Source organism: Mytilus californianus, unplaced genomic scaffold (genome assembly GCF_021869535.1).
Source record: "Mytilus californianus isolate M0D057914Y unplaced genomic scaffold, xbMytCali1.0.p SCAF_3, whole genome shotgun sequence".
Lineage (NCBI taxonomy): Eukaryota > Metazoa > Mollusca > Bivalvia > Mytilida > Mytilidae > Mytilus > Mytilus californianus.
Genome location: NW_026262679.1, coordinates 83,935,100 through 83,945,902, shown reverse-complemented (window position 1 = coordinate 83,945,902; position 10,803 = coordinate 83,935,100). Strand labels below are relative to the sequence as shown.

General features: G+C 31.8%; 1 protein-coding gene across 1 annotated transcript; it reads left to right on the top strand.

Moving 5' to 3' along the window:
• The first annotated feature begins 1,534 nt into the window (after positions 1-1,534).
• Positions 1,535-5,290, top strand: LOC127735235 (toll-like receptor 4). The gene has a single exon (XM_052245352.1). It carries the CDS (start codon positions 1,796-1,798, stop codon positions 4,286-4,288), a length of 2,493 nt encoding a protein of 830 aa, XP_052101312.1. The 5' UTR covers positions 1,535-1,795; the 3' UTR covers positions 4,289-5,290.
• Positions 5,291-10,803: the final 5,513 nt, after the last annotated feature.

Below are 10,803 nucleotides of genomic sequence, written 5' to 3'. Positions count from 1 at the left end.
CTTTATAGTATTGGTGTTCATCATTGTTAAAAGCACAACAGTTACATATAGTTGCTTACATCCACATCATTTTGTATCTGGTGGACAATTGTATCATGGGCACTCATACCACATCTTCACCTTTTATTTTGTCATCTTTGTGGATGTTTAATTGGGAGAAATCGAACTCCATAGTAAAGTAAGGTGTCACAGAAATGAAAATAAGTCTACATTTTTCTGCTCCTAATATTAACAGCAGAACTCCGTTCTGAAATAAAAAGAAGTAGCTTTATTATATGTAATTTCATTAAGACTGCGGTATTTTCCAAGTTAACACCACATTATTGAAACTTCTTTTTCTTGTCGTCATTTATGCATGTATTTTCAATAACATTATAAACTTTTAAATGTAATTAGAAAAATTGCATCACATTCTTTTATCTACCTCATTAATTTTATTTCATATGTATGATACACATGTATGATTCACAGAACTGAATTATGGCTATTCTTAAAGTCATATGAAACTAGTTTTTTTGTAATTTTAATGTTTTCAAAATTATTCAACCAATGGATATTTATATTTATATATACCAAACCAAGTCCTGTATGCACGTTTTTTATATATGTATTACGAATCTATAACGTATTGTCGACAAATAATATTTCATTCAGTGATTGTTGATAGTTGCCGACGTTTACCGGTCCTGGCATTGATAAACAATCAACACAGAGAAAGGGGAGCACGTGACAAATTGTTCAATTGATAGAGCATTGTTAATTTTTTTTTTTTTAACAATTGTTAAATGATTTGGTGTATTAAATTTGTTCTTTAAGAATAAGTTATCACTATTCACCTGTCAGTGCACAATTGTTTACTACAATTTTCATCACGGTTTCTACTGGCAATTGCGCTGTGCGGTGGCCAAAGTTCTAACGCGAGATCTTGTAGTTAAGGTCACTGCATACGGAAAAAATATATTAGCGAATTAGTGTACGGAAAGACAATAATCCAATGACAGTACATTTATGAAGATTTTGATAATATAAAAGATTTTCTTTTACAAGAAAGTTCACGTTCACTTGTTTTATACTAAAACTTAGAGATTCAAGTATATAAAACATATTCAAGATTTTTTTTAAACTTGAAGTTTTATATGACGTTAACCAAACCATGACAATCTCTTTTTATATTTAGATATTGAATTATTTGCAAGGTGGCGATTTTTTTCAAGATATTTAAAAGCAATTGTAAGTTATAACACTTAATTTGTCACGCACGCAGAAAACAGAACATTTTTTATGTGTGAAAAACCATAACATAAATTTTAAAAATAGCCGTTCCTAAGCGTTAAGTATGTCATATTTTATATCGATACGATTCATAATTTTCATTTACAAACAAAATAGCTATAAACAAGGCTCTTATAAATTATCTTTATAACTTCTTTTAGGAAAAAATCCAAAGTTTACATTTTGTCATTCATGTCCTACTGCACAAAATCTTGACAAAATAACTATACTTTTAAACTCGATATGACGACGTTCCTACCTGTGGAAATAATGGATATCCCGACGTGTACATATCTAATGTCCTATCATTATGAGGACAAATAGTATCGGTATTAAGTTTTTATTAAACAGGTGGTCGTTGTCATAATAGGTAAATAGCCACAATTTTTAACACTTAACCGGCTTTTGCTTTTAAACCATTGTAGTTTTTTCGACCATGACAACATGAGTTTGGTGAATAGTTGAATATTTGATAATAGCAGGATGTAATTATATATTGAATTGATATCGCTTTCAATGGTAAATGGATAAAATGTGGATCTTCACAGTTTTGTGTATTACATTTGTTTATCCATATAGAACTGTGTATGCGGAATGCAATATCACACTAAATATGTTTGGATATAAAGAGGCTTTGTGTAAACATCAAGGATTTACATCGATTCCGGAGGATTTACCACCTGATATAAAGAAATTGGATTTAAGTTACAATAGACTGACCAGACTGGATGACAACGGATTTCATAGATACAAGTATCTAGAAAATCTAATAATTGATAATAATGACATCAGATTGTTGCATACTAAGGCTTTCTGTGGCTTATCGTTATTGAGACATTTGTCTTTGTCTAAAAATTATCTGAATGTATCTGAATCGTACCCTCAGGGAGTGTTTGAGTCTATAAATAATTTATCAGTTTTAGACATTAGTAGAAATATGAAAACTCCAGACTCCAACCTATATAAAATTCCCGTCGGCGGACTCAGTAACTTGCGTGAGCTCAGCATTGATCTTATGTTTAATGCAACGTTTGGACAGCACTTCAAGAAACTGTACAATTTACAAAAGTTAAGTCTTGATTATTGCCACGTAAATTATATTTACAATGAAACATTTTTACAAATGCCGGTGAGTTTAAAGGAATTCCACATGACAACTTGTAAAAACTTTGTTGTCATTGAAGGTGGAGTTTTAGTTCCGTTTCCACATCTTAGAGTACTGAATCTTACTAATAGCAATATTCACTTAACACAAGCCCTTAACATTTTACATCCATTTCAGAACAAAACAATGGATGCACTTCTTTTTCGCGGAATAACTCGTCCAGATTCAAAACATAGCATTGATCCAGTTATTCTTACACCAGAAATGATGAAATATGCATATACTATCTGTATAAAAGCAATTGACTTATCCGAAAATAACATTATATTAGTTAAAAACAAATCGTTAGTTTTGTTTCAACGTCCAGAGTGCTTTGAAAGTGTTATTATATCTGCTAATAGTTTTAGTATGGATGGCTGGGAAGTTGATTTCGTCTTGTTTACGTTCAAGATGATCAACATCAAAATAATAGACTTTTCATATTTCCCATTAGGATTCAAAAATCCAATTTTCCTAAACGTTGTAACAAGGGATAACTTTACAAGAATTGAAGAAGTTCAAGGTAAATGGGCAAGACAGGCTAATACCATGGCAGTATTAGTTCCGAGTCAAATTCAGTTTTTGAGATTAACTCATTTTATGACTGAATTTTCCTTTCTGAAAATAAAGATAAGAAATAGCTCCCTTCGTCATCTTGAAATATCTTACCTTGAAACAGATTTCTTTCCACTTATAACTATGGAAGGATTTAACAGTTTGGATTATTTGGATTTATCAGGTATAAGTTCAGTAAAAACTATTGGAGAGGCGAAAATTCCGCTTTTAATCCATCTAAAAACACTTATCTTGAAAGAAACAAACTTATTTAATGTTTTGCAAACTAATACAACAATATTATTTTTTTGTCCAAATATAATAAATTTGGATGTATCATATAATTATATCTGGAAAATCAGATCGAATTCGATTGGGCGACTTCTTTATCTAAAACAGCTCAATATATCTCATAATTTGTTGGAGACTGTTCCAGATGTGGTTACAACATTTTATAACCTTGTTGAACTCGATTTGTCGCACAATCAATTAACAACAATTGGAAAGAATATACTTGATTGGATTGATACCATGCACAAAAAACATGGAACTTTTGAATTTTATCTTAGTAATAATCCGTTTATTTGTTCGTGTGACACAACGACATTTCTGAGATGGATTTTGACGACACAAGTTACATTAGATGAAAATGGAAATTACTCTTGTTTGGTTTCTTCAAGAAATAGTATCAACTATACAAGAAATGTCGCTGAAAACTTTCATCATTATTTTGTTGACTGTGATACTACCGTCTGGATCAAATTGGGCATTTCATTGTTGGCTACTCTTTTATCGAGTGTGCTGTGTATTGCTCTATTATACAATTTTAAATGGAGGATAATGTTCTTTTTCTTTCGAAATTTCCGAAGGTTTGCTGAGAAAGGTCTAGAGTTAACTTTTGATTATGACGTTTACATTTCATATTCCGATGACTGCGTTACTTTTGTGAAAGAATTGCAAGAGAAGGTAGAGGAGGAATGGGGATTCAAAGTCTGCATTGAAGATAGAGATTTCATTATAGGCGAATCGATTGCTCATGAAAGAGCTACGTCCATTAACAGATGCAGACACATAATATTTCTAGTAACGCCTTCAATTGTTCAAAATGAATGGACTCGTTTTGAAATCGAGAGAGCAAAATATGAAAAGTTTTCAAAAAATCTGCAGAAGATTGTTGTTATTACAAGCGATATCACTCTGGATAATATTCCCGTAGAATTTTCAACAATTTGGAAAGATGTACTTCTTATTCAATGGCCTGTCGAGAAGGATGCAGTCCAAATGGCTTGGCAAAAGCTTCGACTTTGGTTCTTTTGATATAATATAATTTATAAAAGTTATTGCAAACCCAATGAAAGTTTTCCACAGTGCCATCTCTATCTTGACCAGGTATTTAAACTTTTGTAAGTTCACCTGTCCTATTGAATAAATACAATAGCTATTGTTCTCCATGTAGTTTTTTCACTGGGATCTTTAAATTTCTTCTAAGAGAAATCTATCACTCATTGATTAATTTACCTGAGTAAAAAAAAAATCTTGTAAATAGCGGAAAATAGATATAGGAAGATGTGGTATAAGTGCCAATGAGACAACTCTCCATCCGAGTTTTATACTCAAAACTGCATGTGATGTTATATTTATTCAATATTGATAATATATTTTCAATCGGTTGAATGTAAACAGTGATGCAAAGTTGAAACATTAATAAAATATAAAAAAGAAGATGTGGTGTGATTGCCAATGAGACAACTCTTCACAAGAGACCAAATTTATGTACAAAAAATGAATGAAAAACAAATATGTTATACATAAACAAACGACAACCACTGAATTACAGGCTCCTGACTTGGGACAGGCACATACATACAGAATGTGGCAGGGTTAAACATGTTAGCATTGATGTATGTTATATTAATAATATATTAATAATATATTTTCATTCAGTTTAATACATGTTTAAACATTGATTCAATCATAAAAAGTTGATTTCTGACAAAACTTTCAACATTGTTCCTTTTAAAAAAAAAATTGTTTGACATGAATAAAAACTTGTAAATTATGATGTTCAAATTAAGATCTTCTTAAATGTATTCTATAACTAGACAACAAAAAATCAAATTTCAATAGGAACATTGATAAAACTTTTGTTTGAAATCAACTTTTTATGATTGAATCAATGTTTATATTAAACTGAATGAAAATATATTATTAATATTGAAAAAATACATCATCACACGCATTTAATGAGTATAAAAAAAGTATTTTTGTCTATATATAAGATTTTTTTTTACTCAGGTAAATTAATCAATGAGTGATAGATTTCTCGTAGCAGAAATTTAAAGATCCCAGTGAAAAAACTACATGGAGAAAAATAGCTATTGTATTCATTCAATAGGACAGGTGAACTTACAAAAGTTTAAATACCTGGTCAAGATAGAGATGGCACTGTGGAAAACTTTCATTGGGTTCGCAATAAAAGCACTCTACAAAATGTATAAGGTACCACACATGATACATTAATTTACGTATGTTTTTTTTTGCATATATCCTTGAATTTCAAAGTGTTACTTTTTGTAGGTTTTATTTTCTTATCCCTTAAGTATGAAAACAAACGCGTTCCACAGTCAACTATTTTGCATCGTTTTACGTATAGTGTATAAATGTGGGAATATGTATTAGAGGATATGTATAATAAATGAGTGTATTCATGCTACAAACTCCAACAGTATATGTTTTGTAAATGTATGTCACTTATCAAATATTTGTTTAATAATTGATAATCTATCAGATTCTCTGTATGCATTGCTTTAATTGGAATTGGTCAATGAAGTGAAACTCTTTTAAAGGTTCTAATTATTCTGCGCTTAAAATTAATTTTGATTACCTAGACACGTAGCAATTTTAGTGAGTTTCTATGTTTGCTCTACCTACCACAGTTCAGTTATGACAAAAGTACGGATATCAGTAGGTTGAAATTGTGTTGCTGTTTTACTTTCATAAGTGATTTTTCTAGGATATAATATATAATTCATTACAAAAGTATGTCTTTACAAGGCTAATTCCCTGTAAGAATTTAAAACTTTTGTTGACTTTTGTAACCAAAACCTTTCTTTCGCTTCGATTTCGACAATGGAAGATCGAAAAACGGTCCCAATACCAAAATATTGGTTTAATTTATTATCGCAAAAAGTTTGTCAGTTGTTTTTCGGTTGTTTCTGGTCGTCATTGTTATAAAATTCTGTTCAGTTCGATTGGAATGAGTTACTCTGGTTTTTTCTTCTTATTGCAAGATAATGGTTACTGTAGTATTTATAAATAATATGGACTGTCTTTTACAGAAAAAGGAAGGACATTTTTTCAATTTGTTAAATACCCAATCTGATTATAAGCAGAGTGAAAGATTTGATTTTAATCGGATTGTTAAATTCCAATACACATAACAATAAAACTATTATGTTGAAACTTTAGATTTTAAAATTGATATAGGTTATTGTGATTAATAAGTAAAATAATAAAAATACCTAACTCCAATGAAATTTCAAAACAGAAAGTCCCTTATCAAATGGCAAGACCATAAGCGCCAACACACCAAACGGATGGAAAAAATCTGTCATATTCCTGACTTGGTACAGGCATATCTTTATGTAGAAAAGGAAAGGCGAAAGATACCAAAGGGACATTAATTCAAACTCATAAGTCGAAAATATACTAACAACACCATGGCAAAAAAAAGAAAAAGGCAAACAGTCAAAAAGTACACAAAACACAACATAGAAAACTAAAGACCGAGCAACACTAACCCCACTAAAGATAATTATTTATCATTTAAACGAACACAGTTAATTTAACTTGATTGAAATTGATTAAGGGCATACGATACAGTAGCAAGGGTAGATAATAATATTGAATCCAAATTTTGACATTTTGTTTTCGCAACGTTGCTAAGCATCCAAAATTCGCTGAAAAACTACAACCTTTATCAAATCGGTTATGTGGATGTGAAAGTATTTTCATTTATATTACACTGCAACGTACTTTAGCGACAACAAAGGGAAACGTAAAATAACAAAAATACCGAACTCCAAGGAAAATTCAAATCGGAAAATCCCGTATAAAATGTCAAAATCAAAAGCTCAAACACATCAAACGATTGGAAAACAACTGTCATATTCCTGACTTGGTACAGGCATTTCCTTATGTAGAAAATGGTGGCTTAAACCTGGTTTTATAGCTAGCTAAACCTCTCACTTGTATGACAGCCGAATAAAATTCCATTATACTGACAACAATGTGTGAACAAAACAAATAGACATAATAGGTAAAAATGTCAAAAATAGGGTATAGCAGTCAACATTGTGTTATAATCTTAATTACTTTAAAAACAAACAAATATGTCAATGGGATCGCTAAAACTGAGAACATGTGCCCCTTTTTTTGCAATCAATTATGCACTGCTTTAAAAATACTGAAATCGCAGTAAAACATCAACAGTAGATTTGCTAACATGGCATTTTTTTAACAAAATTGATATATGCAATGAGAATGTTTCTGATAGTTTCTGGCAATAAAGAAAAATAGGAAATCAATTGTCTTCCAAGGCCAATAACTCATATAAAGAGGCAGAAGATACCAACGGGAAATTCAAAATTCATCGGCTGAAGAAAAATTTACAACGCAATGACTAAAAAAAAAGAAAAAAAACAACGAAAAAACGAAAAAGTCCTCAATCACTTCATATAAACAAAAACCAAAGGCTGAACAACACGAACCCCACTTTAAACCGGTGGTGAACTCAGCTGCACCAGAAGGGTAAGCAGTTCCTGCTCCAGATGTGGCACTCGCCGTGTTGCTCATAAAAATAAAAATCCAATGCCTAGTCTAATTCTGTGATGTCAATATCAAGGGAAAAGGACGGGATTGTGGTTACGATAATGGAAACATATCCGTGTTCATCTGTGACACAGAAATTCAATAACGGTCAACCAAATCGTGATGGCGATTCAAACTTTTGAAAGGACGTCTTCAACTTTACCACTTCGAACCATTGGATCAATATCTTCCATCATGATAGAAAACGCAAACTCTAGAATATCGTATCAACTGGGAGATGTATAGTCCATATACAGGCGTTGATATAATGTTGCTAAATAGCAATGGAAATTTCTCTAATTACAAAGCTGAAATCATCCCTTTCATCGTAAGTTCTGTTCTCAACCGTCCCTAGTATAGATGTAAGTCAAGATATGAGGCAGGCTTAACTGAACTTTGGTATTCTTTATTTCAATCTCGAAGAGATAGATGCGTTGAACATAGTCACCAAACTTTGCTTTAACTATTGATAGGATATCATCCATACTGTGGAACGTGAAAGCTAAGCTTCTAGAGTAAAGGGTAGAAAATCAAATTTGTGTATGCTATTGCAAGAGGAAAGAAACTTAAGATTTTATTTTTTCTAGTATCCATATCTGATTTGCACTGCCCCTTTATTAGTTAGGTAGTTCCACAGTAACGCTGAAACCCTGATTTGACTGCTGATAAAATTTATGTTAATAGTTTGAATGGATATTTCGTGGAGAAACCGACAGACCCAGCAATATGATATTGTGTGTAAGGACACCCATGTAATTTGGGTATCCAGCACTGTGAAGTAAGATAAGATCTCATCTGTGGTTGAAATTCATCAGAAACATAGAATACACCTATTTGTATTCCCGATTTCCTCTTTGGTAAGTATCGTGGGCGTATATGTTGAGTTTCCACGTGAATTGCCAATGCCTAATTTCGTTATTAAGCAGTTTATGTAATGTGATTTACACACAAAAACTTTTTTTCTGGGATTAATCTGCGGGACATGTTTGTCATGAAGAAAAGACATGTATAGAAACGTCTTCTTTTTGCATTTAGCCCGTTGCCTGACAAAATCATCTACTGAATCATCAACTGACAATTTTAGCCATATTGACTTAATATTAGATCTTGTCATAATACTAGTAATCGTTTTGATTATAGTGCATCTCCTATAGTTTCCGCAACAACAACAAATTCACACAAAAGGGTTAAAATCTCATTTCAAGGGCAATTAATGATCTACAATTGTTCCCGAAAAAAAAAAACAGAAAGGCATTAAGATCGTCTTTAATAGCAGTAATTCCTATAAGGAGTCAAAAGACAATTTTGGCAGTGTTGGCTTATTTGTAGATCATCATTTTCGACGTTTAGTTTCTTCTTATCTTCTAGTTACCGTAAAAAAAAATGGTAAAAGTCGCCTGTTATAACTCTTGCCATTCACATTATCTTTCAAAGTTTTAAAGATAACAACCAAAATTGCAAAAACAAATGGTAAACATCATCATTTGAGGGCGATAACTTCTATAAGGAGTTGTCTGACATTTTTGGTGTGTGGTCAAGTTTGGTATCCAGTTTGAAGTTAAAAGTTAACAAACGACAGACTACTGACTGACTGAGAAAGATTATTTATATTGGTATAAAATATTTTTTAAACGTTTCAAAATAAATAAATTCATAAATATAAATGAATGTTTTAAATCTAATCAATTTAAGATGAAATCAAATAACTATATGCAACAAGTGTGCACACGCTGAAATGTCTCGCCTGCTTTACTCAACATGATTGAATTTCTTTACACTATACACCGAATATAGTTATACTAATGCTTATAGCAACTGAGAAACAGACCTAATTACGAAAATAGTATATTGTAAAATGAACTATAAAAACTAGGTCAAAGTCATACGAACCCTACCATGACAGACATGTTCGCCTAACAATCATTCCACGCACCATATGATAATCCATACAACAAAAAATTAACATTGACCAATGAACCATGAAAATGAGGTCAAGATAAGATGAAACCTGAGTCTGACATGTACACCTTACATTTATTCCATACACCAAATATAGTGGACCTATTGCTTATAGTATCTGAGATAGAGACTTGACCAAGAAACTGTAACCTTAATCACTGATCCATGAAATGAGGTCGAGGTCAGTTGAACCTCGTCTGAGGGACATTTAGACCTTGCAAGGAACCCATATACCAAATATAATTCTATTACCCATAATAAGTGAGTATTCACATGACAAAAAAAAACTCAAGCAGTTGCAGAACCATGAAAAAGAGGTCTAGGACAATGGTCATATGTCAGATGGAAAGTTTGTATCATAAAATATCTGCATACAAAGTATGCAGCATCCAAGTATTCTACCTTCTAAAATATAAAGCTTTAAACAAATAGTTTGCACCTTCATCAGATTGTAATCCATGTTTCATAGTCTGTGCAGGCGAGACAAAAATGGAATAAAATGCTCCGCAGGGCGCAGCTTGATACGACCGCAGAGGTCGAACCCTGAACAGTTGGGGGAAGTATGGACACAACATTCAAGCTTGATACAGCTTTGGATTTGGATTGTGATTAAATATTTGACACAGCATAGGTTTCTAACACAGATTGAATGTGGTCTAAGAACTTAAAAATCTTAAATTGGACATTCACCTATTATGGTCCAATATCCAAAATCTAAATACATGGTTAGATTCAGCATATCAAAGAACCCCAAGAATTCAATTTTTGATGAAATCAAACAAAGTTTAATTTTGGACCCTTTTGACCTCAATGTGGACAAAGTTAATAACGGGGCCCAAAAATCAAAAATCTAAATACATGGTTAGATTCAGCATATCAAAGAACCCCATATATTCAATTTTTGTTGAAATCAAACAAAGTTTAATTTTGGACCCCGATTTGGACCAACTTGAAAACTGGGCCCATAATCAAAAATCTAAATACATGTTTAGATTCAGCATATC

Coding starts and splice junctions, on each gene's coding strand:
- LOC127735235 (XM_052245352.1), top strand. CDS start 1,796: ATGGATAAAATGTGGATCTTCACAGTTTTGTGTATTACATTTGTTTAT.